The 21,409-nt window shown below is 36.6% G+C and overlaps 1 protein-coding gene across 1 annotated transcript in view; it reads left to right on the forward strand.

The window, feature by feature from the left end:
- KCNH7 (potassium voltage-gated channel subfamily H member 7) overlaps positions 1-21,409 on the forward strand; it is a 131,822-nt gene that overhangs the window by 43,075 nt on the left and 67,338 nt on the right. Inside the window, exon 3 of the mRNA XM_059877429.1 lies at positions 5,467-5,892. Coding sequence (XP_059733412.1) covers positions 5,467-5,892 — 426 coding nt within the window. The remainder of the gene's footprint in view (positions 1-5,466; positions 5,893-21,409) is intronic.

Genomic DNA, 21,409 nt, shown 5'->3' on the forward strand with positions numbered 1-21,409 from the left:
TGACTCTTATTTTCACAAATTCATACAATCTTCAGAATCCAATCCATACACACAGATACACATGTGTGTGCACACATACACACACACATGATTAAATGTCTAAGCTATAGAAAATTATTTGAATACAGAATGCTGCAGTGATCCTACTACCTAATTTTAGAATTTTATTTATTTTTAAAAATGTCCTATGCTACAGATTTGATTTATTGTGTTACTGTTTTTCATCTTTTTACTTAAATATCCTGATAATCATCCGTGGAACTACTCGACTCAGTGAAAATGCTTAGGTTTTGCTTTATTTCTCAAATCAAATGCTTCAAAGCCATGGGAGTTTCTTTTCTGATGCTATATAACCTATCTGATTCATTTTGTTACTGACTATTCTTGATGGATAAAAATATAGCTAGCCTATTAGTTAACTGCGAGTCCCAAGTAAAGGATAAATAACAGATGAGCAGTCTCTACCAACACCTCAGCATGGTGTTTAACAGCTGCCAGAAGTACTGTGTAATCTTTTGGAAGGCTTAATCGTTCCCTATTGCACTTTTCAAAAAGGAAGAGTGGTTATTAATCCTGGTGTTTGCACAAAAGTTTCACAGTAGATCTTCATTGAATAAATAGTGCTATTTCCTATAAAGATTTTGGTTTTATATAACACTTTAACCATTCGAGGTTAAACAAATAGTAATGTGCTACTGAAGAGAAAAACTGTACTTAGTAAAGAAAACCATATTTTAGGCTGTATTATACTGTGCAATTAATTGGTGGTTTGAGGAAAGAAAATGTGTCTTTTTGGAGACCATGGAGTTCCCCTTTTTTATACAGTGAGGTTTCTTCCCTCCTTTGCTTTCTCTCTTAAAAGAAAATCCTTATAATAGTTCAATTAATCATGTTTTATTTTTCTAAAATGTGCTATTTCTCAAATGTGTGGGAGAAGTTGGCTCTTAAAGAAATGTAATAGACTAATAGACTGTGTAGCAGACATTTTCTCTTCAATCATTGACCCCTTAGAATCCTACTTACCTTTTTTTTAGAACAACTACTTTTTAAATAGTATCTTAAATACTATCTAATATTTTATTTCCAACAGAATGACTCCCAGGCACTGTCATATTTAATTTTATTTTCTTGGGAACTTACAATTCACACATTTATCGAATTCCAAAGTAAGTATGAGGTGTCATTATCAAAGATACATGTCTTTAAATCATTAGGGCAATTAAAATAATATAAAGGGAAATAGAAATAATGGTGGTGGTTTGCTCACTAAGGGTTGTCTGTCTCTTGCAACCCCATGGACTGTAGCCTGTCAGGTTCCTCTGGCCGTAGAATTTTCCAGGCAAGAACACTGGAGTGGGTTGCCATTTCCTTTTCAAGGGGCTCTTCCTAGCCCAGAAACCTGCATCTCCTGCATTTTCAGGTAGATTCTTTACCGTTGAGCCACCAGGGAAGCCTTTGAAATAATAGTACTGAAATTCTAAACTCATATAGGTTTTCTCAAGATAAAAAAAAAAATAACTATAAGTAATGAAATAGCTCATTGTCATTTTTAAAATAAAAAGATATGAAACCTTTTGATATATCAGGAGAGGTCAATTTTTTACTAGAAATGAATTATAAATATACATAATGCATAGATTTACAAAAATGACATTAAACAACATAAACATTTCATTTTGTTTTAAGAGGAAAGAATGCAGAAACATGCTTCTTATATCAATCCAGAAAAAAGTTTGAATACGAAATACCGATAAAGTATTTTAACAAGAGGCCTACCCTGGTGAGTCTTGAAAAGTGGCTGTATTTTAATCTAAGTTGGTGGGCAGTGTAGCTAAGTATACTCAGAGAAATGGGCATCTGCAGACTTAGCATGTCCAACTATCTTCTTAAAACATAATTTGTCCCAGCCACCAATTTGACAAAATTTAAGGAGAAACAGTTCAAGCTGGGCATCACTGAGATTATGTGTAGGATCCGTGGACTCAATAGAAATAAACATAACATGAATTAGATGTATGGAGAACAAAGTAAACATTCTGTTGTAGAAAAAGGAATTCCAAATTGCCTAACAAGGAACCAACTGAATTCTGATAGGAGTGAGACCCTGTGATATGTGTAGGCCCATCCTCAATATGAGTTTGAGCAGGTTCAAGGAGTTGGTGATGGAGAGGGAGGCCTGGCATTCTGCAGTCCAAGGGGTCGCAAAGAGTCAGACACGACTGAGCAACTGAACTGATTGATCCTCAATATCTTGGCCTTTTCTGAGTGAGATTTTGTATTTCTTTTCATTATTATTATTATTATTACTGTAAACAGTTTAAGCATATTGTAAAAATAGAGAGAATTGTATATACCTTCACCCAGTTTCAATAAAAGTCAATATACATCTATTGTCGTTGCATATAACCAGACTTTTCCATTCACCTTTCCCTTCCCTCATTCTGATTTATTGGAACCCACCTCATATAGTATTTCATCCACAAATATATTATGTATCCCTAAAATTTCAGACCATTATTTAAAACAGCACTATATCATTATCACATCTAAAAACAATACTTGTCAACAGTTTCTGTGACAGCTAATCTCCAAGATGGCTCCAGTCGATCCCTTCTTTCCACACTCCTACCATTCCCCTATCAAAAGGTAAAGCCTAACTCACCACTGTTTTAGAATCTACGCTAGGCTGTGATTGCTTTAACCAGTAGTATATAACAGGAGTAATGCTCTACCACTTCTAGTCATTGACTTTAAGAGGACAAGATAGTTCTACTTCTCTCTTGGGAGTGCTAAACATCCATATAAGACATCTTGAAAGTGAAAAAAAAAAAGTGAAAGTGTTAGTCACTCAGTCGTGTCTGAATCTTGATGACCCCGTGGACTATAGCCCGCCAGACTCCTCTGTCTATGGGGTTTCCCAGGCAAGAATACTGGAGTGGGTTGCATTTCCTACTCCAGGGTATCTTCCCAGATCAGGAATTGAACCCATGTCTCCTGTGAGTTTCCTGCATCACAGGCAGATTCTTTACCACTGAGCCACCAGGGAAGCCCCTTGTACATATTTACCTAACATTATAAATAAGAATAATATAATAATCACTGGAGTTCTGTAATAAGTATTTCCTTTTGAAAGGAGTCTGTTTTATTCAAAGGTGAGTAACCCTAACTTAAAGAAGAAAGCCTGAGGTTCCAATCATGTCACATTAGGTCTTCTGCTGCCAGCCTTCACCACTACTCCCTTGCATTTTATCCGTCAGTAAGATAAGGCAGCTTATAGTTCCTGAACACACAACATAGCATTTAAGGCATCCCTTCCTTTGCTCATTCTGTTTCCTCTGCCTGTAAGTGCCTTCCCATTCCAACTTCATCATCCCCAACCACTTCCTACTGGAAGGCTCAGTTCAAGTGCTATCTTTTCCTGAAATTCCTCTATGAAGGCTGCTCCCCCACCCCATCAGCACTGCCATCAATCTCAGGAGCTGGGTGGACCTCAGTAGAGCTCCCATTTTCTTGTTCATATTTCTCCCAATAAACAATTGATTCTATGATGTCAGGAACAATGTCTTCCTAATTTTTCAGACTCCCCTCTTAGCACAGTAGTCATCCAACTGTTATATGAAAGTTTGCATACTTGGCATGCAAAGAGTTCTACCCACAGTTTTTACATCACAAGGGCAACTCTAAGATGCTGGATGTACTCTAACATACACTTCTGCTAAAACAAGTATGCAAATTGTCCAATGTGGAAAATTGGTATCAAGAGCATGAAACAATCAGGAAGCAAGCTCAGGATATATCCATATATTTAAAAATAACTTTCTTTTCCCTTTGGATGATTATCTACCTTTTTTTTTAATGAGAGAAATTCGTGACTTCAGGGAGTTGGGAAGATCTCAGAAATTTTAGTTATGGCTTGCCAGAGTACACTGAGTGCACAGAGGAATCTAACGGGAAAAGGAACTGAGAAGGTAGAACAGGTCTATATTTTAGATGACTTTGAGAGTCAAAATAAGGTTTTGGATTTTACTTTCTAAATACTGAGTAGCTCATAGTTTTTGAAAAAGGAACATAACATAATGATGCCTTACAAGATGATCCATTCCTTCCAGACCAAAATATCAAACACTGGTTTTTATACAAAGCATAACAGGATAGAGTTGTCTGCACTTATGAATTGACAGATTCTCTAAACAGTATACTTATTTTGATATTGGGAATTACATATAGATATTGATAAAAATCTTGGTTTCTGAAGATATTTAGTATTTCATAAACAGTGAAATCACATTTTTCAGAGTTCTTTTCTACTAATAATTAATTCCTATCATTTGTCATAATAAAAATTCCTTTTCCACCATATAGTTCAGATTTACTCTGGGCTTTGCTCTCATTTCTTTATTATTTTTTCCAAAGCGAATTGAATCAGTATAGCTGTTAATCTAAAAACAGTTTTGTCCATTTTAACTGAACTATGGTTATATTTAAAAGTCTTGTTGTATCTCAGTTGGGGTTATTTAACTTCTCAAATTCTTTAAATGGTTCATTATGTGTGAAAAAAAGGTATAGTATATGACAATTTCATATGGTATATGAAAATGAGATTTAAAATTGAAATTATTATAATGAAGTTAAAATCTACATGAAAATTTTCTACTGAGTAGAGTCACAATTCAAGTTTATCTCTCATTTTTTCATATAAACTGAGACTCTAAAGGTGAACGATTTTAGTCTTTGCAATGCTTTATTAAATAAAATAAATCTTAGAGTTTAAGTAGCCTTGGTGGCTGAGAATCTTGCAGCCTTTCCAGATCAATATTCTGAATGTCTCCTTGCACAATTCTTTCTACACAATTCCCTAAATGTGATGAAGGAGTTCAAGTGAAAGTATAATTGTCTCAGAATATAAAATACTCCTTCAGCCTTTTAGGGAAAAGACTCATTTTGTTTATTTTAATCTCATGTCACTTTTTCTAATATTAAAAAAGATTTGCAGGTGAGAAAATTTTATTTGAAGATTTGAATGAATTAGGTTTAATTTATCAAGGCTTAATTACAAATTAAATATATTAAAATTAAATAAGACCATGGATCCAAATAGGTTGTTTCTAATCATTGCAGTCAATCCTTTCTTAAGTTTGAAAACTGAAATGTCCATGTATCAAACTGATTTTATGATTTTCTAAAAATAGCAATGTGTTTTATTTCCCAAGGAACTAATAACCATTTCTTAGTACCTCAGGGACAATATTCATTATTTTTTTCAGTGAAAATTATATTTATCAAGGAATGCCAATGAAGTTTTCTGGGGTCAAATATATTAAATTGTGGGGTTCCTTTAAATGTACATACTTCATAATTATATGAGTTTTTTCTAAAAGATTTTGAATTAGCTTAATATTTTTTATAGGTTTGTAGATTAAGTAATCACATTTTTATGTCGTGTATGGTTCTCTTTTCTTTATTCAGGTTCTCTCTTTAGGAGCAGATGTTCTACCAGAATATAAACTGCAGACACCACGCATCAACAAGTTTACAATATTGCACTACAGCCCTTTCAAGGCCGTCTGGGATTGGCTTATCCTTCTGTTGGTCATATACACTGCTATATTCACTCCCTATTCTGCAGCCTTTCTCCTCAATGACAGAGAAGAACAGAAAAGACGAGAATGTGGCTATTCCTGCAGCCCTTTGAATGTGGTAGACTTGATTGTGGATATTATGTTTATCATAGATATTCTAATCAACTTCAGAACAACATATGTAAATCAGAATGAAGAAGTGGTAAGTGATCCAGCCAAAATAGCAATACACTACTTCAAAGGCTGGTTCCTGATTGACATGGTTGCAGCAATTCCTTTTGACTTGCTGATTTTTGGATCGGGTTCTGATGAGGTAAGAGCTGCTTAAGATTCTTATTTTCCAAAAGGTTGAAAATATAAAGTGAAGCTATTTTAACTACAAAATAAGCTATTGCTTTACAAATTTCTATATCTCACAGATAAAATTCATTTTCAACTGAAAATGCTATAAAATGAAATGAAACCTGTTTGCCACTGCAAATGATTAGCAATTTTTTCCTATTTTTGCTAAGAAACAGTAAAGACTATCCTTTAAAAAACAAATTAAACTTTGAGACAAGTGTTTCATTGTGCTTAGTCACTTATTCGTGTCCAACTCTTTGAAACCCCATGGACTATAGCCCACCAGACTACTCTGTCCATGGGGATTCTCCAGGCAAGAATACTGAAATGGGTTGCCATTTCCTCCTTCAGGGTATCTCCCCAACCCAGGAATTGAACCCAGGTCTCCCGAATTGCAGGCAGGTTCTTTACCATCTGAGCCATCAGGGAAGACCATGGCATATTCCCAGGATGTATAATTTCTACATATTAACTTTATAGATATAAAACTATCTAAGATGAAGATGCATCTTTCTTTCTTAACTCATAATTGTGGTTTGTGAGAGGAGGGACTTGTTTTATGTTCAAGTTATGTGTAAGAGAAATCTTCTGAGATGTTTTATCCAAAACCCTTTCTCTTAAATAATATCTAGGTTTGAAAATACTTTTTGTGCCGCCAATATCTTATAAAGTTGGAAATTTTAAGGAAATTTGACAGTGGATGTGCATTTTCTGGATAGAAAGGCCATAATTTTAATCAGATTCTTCTCAAATGGTTCTTTGAACCAAAACAAATCATGTTCTCCTAAAATCTCTATTTTATTGCCACTGTGTGTGTTGTGCTGTGCTTAGTTGCTGAGTGAGTGAGTGAAAGTCACTCAGTCGTGTCCGACTCTTTGTGATTCTGTGGACTATACAATCCATGGAATTCTTCAGGCCAGAATACTGGAGTGGGTTGCCATTTCCTTCTCAAGGGGATCTTCCCAACCCAAGGATCGAACCCAGGTCTCCCACATTGCAGGCAGATTCTTTACTGTGCTTAGTTGCTACGTTTTTGTAAATAAATTTCCTGGATTCTCTAATGGAAAGTTTTACAGAAGGTGTGAAAGTAGGACTAAGGGATTAGATTGAGAAAGATAAGCTTGGTGTTTGGAATTTTTAAGATTCAGTTTTGGGAATGCCCTGGTGGTCCAGTGGTTAGGACTGCATGCTTTCACTGCAGGCTGATGTCTAACCACTGTGGTCCCATGATCAATCCTTGGTCATGGTCAACTTAAAAAACATGCACAAGCTAGAAGCTGAGAGTTATGTTTTATGCAGTGGGAATTTTTAGGACTCCACATCATGCCCAAGAGACAGCATGTCAAGTAACCCTGAGAGAACTGCTCTGAGGAGGTGAGTGGAGAAGCCAGGTTATATAGTTTTACAAAAAGGGCAGGTAGCCTGAACATCAAAAGATTATTGTTAATTAAAGAAAACTAGATATTCCAAATTAAGGAGTTTGTTGTTGTTGTCACTCAGTCATGTTCTACTCTTTGCATCCTCATGAACTGCAGCACTCCAGGCTTCCTTGTTGTTCACTATTTCCTGGAGTTTGCACAAATTCATGTCTGTTGAGTCAGTGATACTATCCAACCATTGCATCCTTTTCCTGTCCTGTTGCCTTCTTCTCTTCCTGCCCACAATCTTTCCCAGGATCAGGGTCTTTTCAATTGAGTCAGCTCTTCCCATCAAGTGGCTAAAGTATTGGAGCTTCAGTTAAGGAATTTAGCACTTTTCTATGTATGGGAAGATGTAAGAGTCTGGGCTCACTGAAATCATTCCTTTCATATTCATCAAAGCTGTCTGGGGCCAGTATTCTGTGTGTTTCATATCCTGAGTCCCTCAGGGCTTTCCATAGGGATGGGCTGCAGCCTCATGGCTACTGATTACCATGGCAGTCTTGTTTATTGATATGGGAGGAAATATTCCAATTCTTAGTCAGGGAACTAAGATTCCACAAACCGCATAACATGGCCAAAAAGAAAAGATACAAAAGAAACTAAAATTCAGGGTCCTTTTCCACTTAAGAGGGTTTTCCCAATTGCTCAGCAGGTATAGAATCTGCCTGCAATGCAGAAACATAGGAGATAAGGGTTTGACTCCTGAAATCCCATGGACAGAGGAGCTTAGTGGGTTACAATTCAAAGGGTCACCAAGAGTCAAATATGACTCAGCAACTGAGCATGTTCCAAGTCCATCAGGACCTCACTATCTTTTTTTTCCCAAGAGGAGATCGGATATCATAAACAAACACCCTCTGTAGATGGTTGCTCCTGACCAATTAGGGCTTGATGGCAAGAGAATCCTCCTTAGCTAGGAGGACAATAGGTTTAGAGGTAAATTGTCTCCCATAGAACATGCCCATCAAACTGGATGAATAAAGAGCAGGTTCAGTTCAGTTCAGTTGCTCAGTCGAGTCCGACTCTTTGCGACCCCATGAATTGCAGCACGCCAAGGCCTTCCTGTCCATCACCATCTCCCGGAGTTCACTCAAACTCATGTCCATCGAGTCAGTGATGCCATCCAGCCATCTTATCCCTGTTGTCCCCTTTTCCTCCTGCCCCCAGTCCCTCCCAGCATCAGAGTCTTTTCCAATAAGTAAACTCTTCGCATGAGGTGGCCAAAGTACTGGAGTTTCAGCTTTAGCATCATTCCTTCCAAAGAACACCCAGGACTGATCTCCTTTAGGATGGACTGGTTGGATCTCCTTGCAGTCCAAGGGACTCTCAAGAGTTCTCCAACACCACAGTTCAAAAACATCAATTTTTCAGTGCTCAGCTTTCTTCACAGTCCAACTCTCACATCCATACATGACCACAGGAAAAACCATAGCCTTGACTAGATGGACCTTTGTTGGCAAAGTAATGTCTCTGCTTTTCAATATGCTATCTAGGTTGGTCATAACTTTTCTTCCAGGGAGTAAGCGTCTTTTAATTTCATGGCTGCAGTCACCATCTGCAGTGATTTTGGAGCCCAAAAAGATAAAGTCTGACACTGTTTCCACTGTTTCCCCATCTATTTGCCATGAAGTGATGGGACCAGATGCCATCATCTTCGTTTTCTGAATGTTGAGCTTTAAGCCAACTTTTTCACTCTCCTCTTTCACTTCCATCAAGAGGCTTTTTAGTTCCTCTTCACTTTCTGCCATAAGGGTGGTGTCATCTGCATATCTGAGGTTATTGATATTTCTCCCGGCAATCTTGATTCCAGCTTGTGCTTCTTCCAGCCCAGCGTTTCTCATGATGTACTCTGCATATAAGTTAAATAAGCAGGATGACAATATACAGCCTTGACGTACTCGTTTTCCTATTTGGAACTAGTCTGTTGTTCCATGTCCAGTTCTAACTGTTGCTTCCTGACCTGCATACAGGTTTCTCAAGAGGCAGGTCAGGTGGTCTGGTATTCCCATCTCTTTCAGAATTTTCCACAGTTTCTTGTGATCCACACAGTCAAAGGCTTTGGCATAGTCAATAAAGCAGAAATAGATGTTTTTCTGGAACTCTCTTGCTTTTTCAATGATCCAGCGGATTTTGCCAATTTGATCTCTGGTTCCTCTGCATTTTCTAAAACCAGCTTGAACATCTGGAAGTTCATGGTTCATGTATTGCTGAAGCCTGGCTTGGAGAATTTTGAGCATTTCTTTCCTAGCGTGTGAGATGAGTGCAAGTGTGCGGTAGTTTGAGCATTCTTTGGCATTGCCTTTCTTTGGGAATACACAGAAGAACTGTACAAAAAAGATCTTCACAACCAAGATAATCATGATGGTATGATCATTCACCTAGAGCCAGACATCCTGGAATGTGAAGTCAAGTGGGCCTTAGAAAGCGTCACTACGAACAAAGCTAGTGGAGGTGATGGAATTCCAGTTGAGCTATTTCAAATCCTGAAAGATGATGCTGTGAAAGTGCTGCACTCAATATGCCAGCAAATTTGGAAAACTCAGCAGTGGCCACAGGACTGGAAAAGGTCAGTTTTCATTCCAATCCCAAAGAAAGGCAATGTCAAAGAATGCTCAAAGAGCAGGTTAGTTAAACAATATATTCTTCCTGGATTCTACAAAACTTAGACAAAGTCTCAAACTTGACTCTCCTCATCTATAAGGATGATAATATTACTTCCCTTCTTAAGTTTTTTTTTTTAATTTGAGACTCTAATGAAATAATATATGTAAAACTCAGCAAACTACTCAAAATCAGCTGTTGTTAAACTAGTTGAAATTTTAATGTTAGATACTCCTAACTTTGTTTTTAACTAAAGGGCAAGAAAGCAAAATACTTCTTTATGAGTATTTATCTTTATGAACCTCTTATTATGGGTAAGTCCATGTAATTACACCAAATAAGTTCCTATTATAAAGAGTAAAATCTCACTCTTTCAAATTTTAAAATATGTACACCAACAGTAAATAAATTTCAGCTTAGTGAAATGAAAGAATGGGTAACAAATAAATAGACAAACAAGATTGTTATGGGAAGTTAATTTACTAATGATATTTCATCAGTAGCAATCAAACAAGTGAATATTAGAATATGCTGATTATTCTAGGATAATTTCTAGATTGCAACATGATCAGTTTAGCGTCAGTTACTATATTACTTGAAAATAAAGATTTCCTAAAATAAGTAATTCAGGTTATCACTGTTTCAGATAGAACTTCAAGTGAGCTGAAACAAGAGTAAATTTATGTGGTTCACGTTAGTATAGGATGAAATAATCTTGGGGGAAAAATGGTGTTTGAATAACCTTTCTCGTATAGTATCAGAGAGAAAGTGAAGTTTGCATCAAGAAAAGCAATGCCAGTTTCTTACTCTGTTAGATATTATTTCCTGGGTTCCCCCATGTCTCCAAACCTGCTCCTCACTCTTAAAATGTGATGTGATATGGCAAGGTTTCTGGCTTTGGAGTCATACAGACCTGAGTTTGATTCACCTCTGTGCCACTTACTTGCTATATTTGAGCAAGATATTTACCTAAGACTTCATTTCTCTTCTGTTATATGATGAGAAATAGATTCTTGTGATATCTAAACGTAAAGCAGTGTATGTGAAAAGACTAGACCAGCACCAGGTACATAGTAATCGCTTGCCAAAGATTACTTTTTTATCCTTCCCATCCCTTTGGATTAAATCCCTGTTATTTTAATAAGTATTCCTTTTAAAACTTAAGTGTTACCACATTAATCCATAAATACCTTAATTATCCACTTATTCGACAAAGATTTATCAAGTGTCTACTATCGTATAGCAGTTATTAGATTAGCTAGTTGCAGTTAGGATTCCTGGAAAAATAGGAGACAGAAAGGAAATCTTTTGAGGACAGTTTTCCAGCAGGCTGCAGTCCATAAGATTGCAAAGAGTCCAACACAACTGCACACCCACACAAGCAACTCAAATTGTCTTGCAAAGCCCAGGAGCTCGGGGTATGTGGTAGGGAGAAGTGTGTGGGCATCAAAACTAGCAAGTGGGAGCGGTGGTCTGAAAAGAGCATAAAGAATCAACTATGAAGGATAACAAGACCAGTGATGGATTGGACTGCATGATACATTTCTCAAGAGTGACAATGAAGATATTCCTTTCTATGCAGACTATATTTTATAACTATAATCAGGCCTTTCAAGATGTAGTGATATTTCAGAATGAAATTTTCCCCAAAGGGTATAATATACCATGTTGTTGTTGTTCAGTCATGTCCAGCTCTTTGAGATCCCATGGACTGTAGCCCTCCAGGCTCCTCTGTCCATGGGTCTTAGATAAGAATACTAGAGTGGGTTGCCATTCCCTTCTCTAGGCAACCTTCCTGACCCAGGGATCAAACCCACATCGCCAGCATTATTGGCAGATTCTTTACCATCTGAGCCACCAGGGAAAAAGAAATACTTTCAAAGTAAAAGATCTTACATTCACATGGGTTAATTGGGAAGTTTCATCATATGAAGGAAAAAACTTCTTTGGATTTTGGTCCCCAAATTGAATGACAAGATCTAAAATCACTAAGCTTGAGGTCATTCTGATGAGGGGTAATCTAGTTCAGTGTTTTTCAAACTGAGGATTCATGGAGGTGCCTGAGAGTCCGAGAGACCCTCAAGGATTGACAGCAAGACAGGCTGATAAGACTCAGAACCATCCACCTCCACCATACAAAGAGTAACCCAATTTTATCTGCTTTTGCTTTACTAATTACAGTTTCAAGTACATTTTAATAAGAATTAACTTCATTAATTTTTTCATTTCCAGGAGAGGGTACAGTAACTCCCTTCTCAAGTAGATTCATTCATTCTATCAGCATTTACTGGGAACCCTGCTTTCTGTTGTAGTTGTTTAGTCGATAAGTTGTGTGTAACTCTGTGACCCCATGAACTATAGCCCACGCAGCTCCTCTGTCCATGGGATTTCCCAGGCAAGAATACTGGAGTGGGTTGCCATTTCTGAGTTTATAGGAAAGAGTGAGAAAAGACCCCTAGAGTGTTATCTGATGGCAGCTTTAATATTACTATGTATAGGAGGACATGTGAGCATGAAGGGGAAGTTTTTGATTACCAGAGGGAGTTTTCCGGGTAGAAGGGTCAGGCTAGTTAGAAGGGAAGCCCATTAGAGGCATAGAGGTACAAGGTGTTGGTTCCCAGCCCTATCAGAACCAACATAACAGATATTTTAATGACCCTTTCTACTATTGTTAAATAAAAGTCATAGATAATATAGCCTTCTTACACACACATAATTTCCTAAATATATAATACCCATTTTTGATATAAAGGAAAAACAAAAGAAATGTTCATTACAAAATACCTAGTTGATTATGTAAATGCTTCAGGCATGTCTGCATAAAAAGATACAGCGAAGTTATCAGAGGCTTGTTGTTCAGTTGCCAGGCCATGTCCAACTCTTCATGACCCCATGGACTGCAGCATGCCAGGCTTCTCTGTCCCTCTCCATCTCCCAGAGTTTGCCCAAGTTCATGTCCATTGAATCCGTGACGCCTTCCACCCATCTCATTCTCTTTCCCCATCTTCACCTTCTGCCTTCAATCTTTCCCAGCATCAGTGTCTTTTCCAATGAGTCAGTTGTTTGCATCAGGTGCCCAAACTATTGGAGCTTCAGCAACAGTCCTTCCAAAGAGTATTCAGGGTTGATTTCCTTTAAGATTGATTGGTTTAATCTCCTTGCTTTCCAAGGGACTCTCGACAGTCTTCTCCAGCACCACAGTTAGAAAGCATCAGGTCTTAGGTGTTCTGCCTTCTGTATTGTCCGGCTCTCACATGTCCGTACATGACTACGAGAAAGACCATAGCCTTGACAATATGAACCTTTGTAAGCAAAGTAATGTCTTTACTTTTTAACACATGTCCAGATTTGTCATAGCTTTCCTACCAGGAAGCAGTGGTCTTCTAATTCATGTTTGTACCTAGTGATAATGAGGAAGCCCATAATGAAACAATAAATTAAATATTAAACAAGATAATGTTAGTTTTCTTTAAATTTGCATTTTAATAAAGGTTTTCATAGCTATGTATGTATATTGCATACACATATATACATGCATTTATATAGATAATAGAAAATTTTATCTGCATATATTAATATTTATATACCTAAGAACACTGATAACTACAAATGTTGACTGATATAGCTGTGCTGTATGCCATGTATGTTGTATATAAATAACACAAGATCTATTGTCATGAAAATGAATAGTGGCAGTAACGGGGTTTGCCAGTGTCATTAATATCTTCCTAATGCTAACGCCATCCAGATATCAAGGAAAATATTCTCTATTTCTTAATTTTTGTATTATCAAACATCATGCAATCCATAGCAAATTACCTCAATATCATTGATGCAAAGGAAGAATATTACTCAGTCCAGTTCAGTCACACAGTCGTGTACGACTCTTTGCAACCCCATGGACTGCAGCATGCCAGGCTTCCCTGTCCATCACCAATTCCTGGAGATTGTTCAAACACATGTCCACCCAGTTGGTGATGCCATCCAACCATCTCATCTTCTGTTGTTCCCTTCTCCTCTTGCCTTCAGTCTTTCCCAGCATCAGGGTCTTTTCAAATGAGTCAGTTCTTCAAATCAGGTAGCCAAAGTACTGGAGTTTCAGCTTCAGCATCAGTCCTTCCAATGAATATTCAGGACTGATTTCCTTTAGGATTGACTGGTTGGATCTCCTTGAAGTCCAAGGGACTCTCAAGAGTCTTCTCCAACACCACAGTTCTAAAGCATCAATTCTTTGGCGCTCAGCTTTCTTTATAGTCCAACTCACACCCATACATGACAACTGGAAAAAGCAACGCTTTGACTAGATGGACCTTTGTTGGAAGTAATGTCTCTGATTTTTAATATGCTGTCTAGGTTGGCCATAGCTTTTCTTCCAAGAAGCAAGTGGCTTTTAATTTCATGGCTGTAGTCACCATCTGCAGTGATTTTGGAGCCCAAGAAAATAAAGTCTCTCACTGTTTCCATTGCTTTCTATGTATTTGCCATGAAGTGATGGGACCAGATGCATGGTCTTAGTTTTTTGAATGTTGAGTTTTAAGCTAGCTTTTTCACTGTCCTCCTTCACTTTCATCAAGAGGCTCTTTAGTTTCTCTTTGCTTTCTGCCATAAAGGTTGTGTCATTTGCATATCTGAGGTTATTGATATTTCTCCCTGCTATCTTAATTTCAACTAGTGCTTCATCCAGCCCAGCATTTCACATGATGTACTCTGTATATAAGTTAAATAAGCAGGGTGACGATATACAGCCTCGATGTACTCCTTTCCCAATTTGGAACCAGTCCATTGTTCCATGCCTAGTTCTAACTCTTCCTTCTTGACCTGAATACAGATTTCTCAGGTAGCAGGTAAGGTGGTATGATATTCCCATCTCTTGAAGAATTTTTCAGTTTGTTGTGATCCACACAGTCAATAAAGCCAAAGTATATGTTTTTCTTGAACTCTTTTGAATTTTTGTTGATCCAACAGATGTTGGCAATTTGATCTCTTGTTCTCTGCCTTTTCTAAATCCAGCTTGAATATCTGGACATTCTCAGTTCACGTAATGTTGACACCTTCCTTGGAGAGCTTTGAGCATTACTTTGCTACCGTGTGAGATGAGTGCAATTGTGTGCTAGTTTCCACATTTTTTTGGCATTGCCTTTCTTTGGAATTGGGATAAAAACTGACCTTTTCCAGTCCTGTGGCCACTGCTGAGTTTTCCAAATTTGCTGGTATATTGAATGCAGCACTTTCATAGCATCGTCTTTTAGGATTTGAAATAGTTCAACTGAAGTTCCATCACCTCCACTATCTTTGTTCGTAGTGATGCTTCCTAAGGCCCACTTGACTTCACATTCCAGGATGTCTGGCTCTAGAGGAGTGAGTACACCATCCTGGTTATCTGGGTCGTGAAGATCTTTTTTGTACAGTTCTTCTGTGTATTCCTGCCACCTCTTCTTAATATCTTCTGCTTCTATTAGGTCCATACAGTTTCTGTCCTTTATTGTACTTATCTTTGCATGAAATGTTGCCTTGGTATCTCTAATTTTCTTGAAGAGATCTCTAGTCTTTCCCATTCTATTGTTTCCCTCTGTTTCTCTGCATTGATCACTTAGGAAGGTTTTCTTATCTCTCTTTGCAGTTCTTTGGAACTCTGCATTCAGATGAGTATATCTTTCCTTTTCTCCTTTGCCTTTAGCTTCTCTTCTTTTTCAGCTGTTTGTAAGGCCTCCTCAGACAACCATTTTGCCTTTTTGCATTTCTTTTTTGAGGGGATGGTCTTGATTACTGCCTCCTGTACAATGTCACAAACCTCTGCCCATAGTTCTTCAGGCACTCTATTAGATTTAATCCCTTGAATCTATTTGTCACTTCCACTGTATAATCATAAGGGATTTTATTTATGTCATACCCAAATGGTCCAGTGGTTTCCCTACTTTCTTCAATTTAAGTCTGAATTTTGCAATAAGCAGTTTATGATCTGAGCCACAGTCAACTCCCACTCTTGTTTTTGCTGACTCTATAGAGCATCTCCATTTTTGGCTGCAAAGAATATAATCAATCTGATTTCAGTATTGACCATCTGGTGATGTCCATATGTAGTCTTCTCTTGTGTTGTTGGAAGAGGGTGTTTGCTGTGACCATTATGTTCTCTTGATAAAACTCTGTTAGCCTTTGACCTGCTTTGTTTTGTACTCCAAGGCCAAATTTCCCTGCTATTCCAGGTATCTCTTGACTTCCTACTTTTGCATTCCAGTCCTCTGTGATGAAAAGGACATCTTTTTTGGGTGTTAGTTCTAGAAGGTCTTGTAGGTCTTCATAGAACCATTCAACTTCAGCTTCTTCAGCATTACTTCTTGGGGCATAGACTTGGATTACTGTGATATGAAAGGTTTGCCTTGGAAAGGAACAGAGATCATTCTGTCGTTTTTGAGATTGCACCCAGGTACTGCATTCTGGACTCTTTTGTTGACTGTGATGGCTACTCCATTTCTTCTAAGGGATTCTTTCCCACAGTAGTAGATATAATGGTCATCTGAATTAAATTCACCCATTCAAATCCATTTTTGATCACTGATTCCTAAAATGTCGGTGTTCACTCTTGTCATCTCCTATTTGACCACTTCCAATTTACCTTGATTCATGGACCTAACATTCCATGTTTCTATGCAGTATTATTTTTATAGCATTGGACTTTATTTCCATCACCAGTCACATCCTCAACTGAGCATTGTTTTTGCTCTGTCTCTGTCTCTTCAATTTTCTGGAGTTATTTCAACAACAATATTATTGGTTGTCTCCAAAAAGTCAACTTTTCATTATCTGCTTCAAATGTTTCCATAGTTTGCTTCTCTTTGTTAAATGTTACTTTAGAGATATTAATAGTTAGACTCTAGAGCTCTCTGTTTAGTTACATGCTTCATTAAACTCTTACTCCCCTGAAAATTTGTAGTAGTATTTTGATTAATTAATTGACCTTTCACACTTCACTGTTATTTTTCATGAATTCTGAATGTAGGCAAGGCCTTTTGACAGGAAGTTTTAGCAGAGAGGAGGAGTTTCTGCTCACATTGATATGTTTGCTTCATTAGTGTGATAGATAAATCGTGGAATGGTTTACAAGGGAATGCAAAGCAGACCTCTGTTATAGAAACTTTGATCATTTTGTCAGTATTCCTTCTGAAGCTGATCTCTACAGTAGTTGTCATTAGTTTGTTTGAAATAAATTTCTAAAACATTAGACATACTCGTGTTCAAATTGAAATAACAATGAACATTTTGCAGCCCTGCATGTTTATATGTGTCTACACATAAAGTAACTATGTCTCTCATTAGGTAGTTTTTAGGAATTATAGCAGAAGTTTCAACTAATTGTATTTGAGGTTACAGGTCATGTTTCTAAAAGTCTGTGGCATGACAATTAAGAGACAAAGAATCTACAATGGAATAATTCTTGAACTAAGGAATAATAAGAGTATTCCATCAGTAAATGTTGCATTAAGTTCTTCACTTACTCATTACTTATATGTGATCCACTGACTAAAATTTGCTAAAGACAAAATAAGTTTTGGTTAAATGTTTCCAGAACAAGCCAAATTCCAAATATAAAAAGATAACATATTATTCATAATTGTTTATTTACTGCAGCATTTGCCTACTACTATTTAGAATCATTTGATGATCAGTTTTCTGTGTTACTATAACTAAAGAGAAAGTAAGATCAAAATGCAGCAAAATAGAATGTTAATTTTAAAACAAAATAAAATAAACATATCTCGAGAGTAAAGGATGTTAAATATTGGAGATTGTAAAATCTTCTTTTTAAAAGCCTGTTTGTTGAGAAATTTATGAGGTTTGGTACAAATAAGGAAAGGCTAAGCTAGGTGCCCCCTCGCTATGGTTTTTTGCACACTCAAAATACAGCTCTTTGATTGTATTAGTGAGTGTGTTTTAGAGATATTAAAATGATATGACTCAAGCTGAACAAAAAAATAAAAATTAGTTTCAGTATTATTGTGTTTTATTGGGCAATTTATTGAATGATGTTTGCAAGTACTAGAACTTAATGGGAATAGAAATGAAATCTAAAAAAAAAAACGTGAGTGTGGAATTATGAAATTTACTACTCATTAAGTGTTCCCTTTTCCACCTTGTGTGTGTTGGTCGCTTTGTCATGTCCAACTCTTGGGGATCCCATGGACTGTAGCCCACCAGGCTTCTCTGTCCATGGAATTCTCCAGGCAAGAGTCCTGGAGTGAGTTGCCAGTTCCTTCTCAGGGGATTTTCCCAACCCAGGTATCGTGCACAGGTCTCCTGCATTGCAGGCAGATTCTTTACCATCTGAGCCACCCAGGAACCCCCTTTTCCCATTTGAACCCAAATATTATGCTTCCCAGATTATGTAGGTAAAGGATCCGCCTATAATGCATGAGACACAGATTCAGCCCCTGGGTCAGGAAGATCCCCTGGAGGAGGAAATGGCAACCCAGTCCAGTGTTCTTGCCTGTAGAATCCCATGGACAAAGGAGCCAGGTGGGCTACAGTCCAGAGGTTGTAAAGAATTAGACACAACTGAGCGACTAAAAATATACATCACTTGATAAACAGGACAGAATGATGGATTAAGTAGCAAGTTTCAGTGACAATCATGTAACAACCATCAGCCAGAACCAAAGATCGCATATTTACATTTCCTCATTCATAAAAGAATGATTCTATCTACTTACAATAGGCAAGGATTATAGAGATTAAACCCTGAAATAAAGTATTTTAAAAGTAAGATTTTTTAAAATGCTTACTAAAGAGAATTATTTTTCAAAATTGTTTTGAAAAATGCTCAAACATGAGATTTCCTCCTATTGATGATGCTTTCTCAGTTTAACTGTAGCCAGACTTATTCATAAGCAGAGTTGTTAAATACTTCACCTATTTTGATTTTAAAATAACATTGTTTTTCTTCAAAAATAATTCTATTTACATTAAGAGAGAATGCCTGAACTACTGTAAAATATCTAGTAGAAAAAAATCTCATAGTTTTTTTTTAGTCTGGGCCTGTTATCTAACATATTGACAAAATTGCAGTTGTTTAAAGTATATATTCTTAATATAAAATTCAGTTAACAAAGTTGTACTTAATAAGGGAAAGTAGCTTTTATCTCAATATATATAAAATTAAAAAAAAAGTATCTGGGGCTTTAATAAACTATGGATGTGGGTACATTTTTTAAAAAACTGAAATTGGATGATATTCATCAGCTACTCAGAAATTTGAAAAATTAAATTTCCAGGGGGAGAATCATTTTACATTTTTTAAAAATTGTGGCAAAATGAAAGTCTTAAGATCGTCTTTCTTTACCGTGGTATTCAGACAAAAATAGTTTGAGATGTTGTTCAATCAGGGTAAAGGAGTTGAATTCTGAACTGGCATAGGTACTGTTGAGGTGGAAAATTGACTTGTTAAAGTTTATTATATCTCTTTTGTTATATATTAATAGACAGTACTGGAAAACAGTGGACCTTGCTTTGACCTACTGCAAAACAGTTCACCTCTTTCTAGATCTTATTTCTTGTCTTTCTGTCTTTATATTACATCATAATGATTACTCTTACCTCTAGTGAACTTTTATATGCTTTTCACTCTCTACCAAAAGTAATAATAAACAAAGAATAGTTTTCTAAAACCAGTGAAAAATTCAAGATATACAACCTAAGAGAAACTTCTTTACCTCTACTATTTTAAAAGTTCTTGTCATTAGTTTCAAGATAGTTTTATTTCTATTTTCAAAAATTGAAAAAACACCCACTAAGGTAGATTTTCATAGTGTGTCTCAGTATTACATGAACTTAGATATACTGTGAGATAACTATGCATTCTGAAAATATTCTAATCAGCCAAAAAGTACCAATTATAAGGTAGTTGTTGGTCCCATTTTTGACTTGCCGATAATACAAAGATAGTTCATTGAACTAAACAATGGAAACTAATAGCCTGACAAATCAGAAAGAAGAGATTGATTTTTTTTTTTTTTTGGCCCATTTTTTCTGAGATTGTGGTGCAGTCACTTCTCTTTATTGTATTATCTGGGGAAAAACACCTTAAATCTTTAAAGAGATATTTAAAGAAAGAAAACAGAGTTATTGCTAGCCTAAATGTCATCTACAAGCTGTGCTGTACACAGCTGTAACTAAGGAAGAATGCCCAGGCATATTAGCAAGCATCTTGATAACTATAGAAAAGGCATTTGTCACTTGGTACAAGTTATAGAATCAAAAGAGAGTGGCTTTGACTGCTGAAGTCAGTACTCACTCATCCTCAAGACGCACCTGAAGGTTCTGTCTACCCCCAACACTTTCACTCTCCCCTCCCTCTTCCTCTCTGTCCTCCTCTCCTCCTGCAGTTCCTTTGTGCCAGCTCCTTTGGAACTTTATCATGTACCTTACTTTTTCAGCTTTTTTGGTACAGAAAATATGTCACTTGTGTGTTATTCTATTTATTTACCTTCTCAGGAAACTTACTGTCATCTAGATTTCACCTCATTTTGACATAATTGTAGAAGAAACACCAGAGGTTTCTTTTGAGAGGAGGGCAAAAAGGAAGCGGCATATACAGCAGATTTGATTCCTTTCCTTTTCATAGCATCATTTTGCTCCACCATCTTTGTAGCCAAAAGAGTTGCTAGTACTTTTTATCACAATATGTTATTAAAACAGCTCATTTATTCTGAAGCATTTCGCTTCATTAACAAAATACCTATACAAATTTCATTATATTTCATTTATCTTGAGTTTCAGAAATTGCTCCCCCAAAAAGGCAGTTTTGAACAATAGCCCTCAAATATTTCTTATTTCTCCACATAAGTAAATAGGAATCAAAACTGGAGGAAAAATAAATGTGCAAACTTAAGCTCTGAAGTGTAGAAATGGAGTTACACTGAAACAGGTTGATTTCTGTTAAAGAGTCTGAGCAGCCAGTGCAACTGGCTGATAGTCTTGTCTTTTAAAAATCCCTGCAGTTTCCCAGGGGAGCTGAAAGACCAGTGTTCAAAAGCTTCCACTCAAAATTCCCAATATCAGAGTAACAAGTTTGGGAAATATGTACCTCTAAAACTCATTTTACAATATAAAGTTACTGCTTAGTGATGGAAACAAAAGCAAATGAGATATCAAAATAAAAACACAGTTACAATGTACTGGATATTACCTACAATGCTAGAAGGAGGCATTATTATGCCCATTTACAAAAGAAGAAATTGACGCTTAAAGATTAAATAAGTAAATTGTCTGTGATGACACTGTTACAGAAGCAGAATTTCAAACCTAAGTTTGTTCCAAAGTTCTAACTCATAACTGCTACACTGAAACTTTGATAATATAAATAGTAGCAAGTTGTCTTTTCTCCCAGGAACCCACCTTATACTAATTTATTCTCCATTCATTCATTGAAGAGACATAATTTTAAAATTGTGATGAAAAAACACTGTTTCCCTT

This window comes from Bos taurus, chromosome 2 (genome assembly GCF_002263795.3).
Source record: "Bos taurus isolate L1 Dominette 01449 registration number 42190680 breed Hereford chromosome 2, ARS-UCD2.0, whole genome shotgun sequence".
In the NCBI taxonomy this organism is placed as follows: Eukaryota; Metazoa; Chordata; class Mammalia; order Artiodactyla; family Bovidae; genus Bos; species Bos taurus.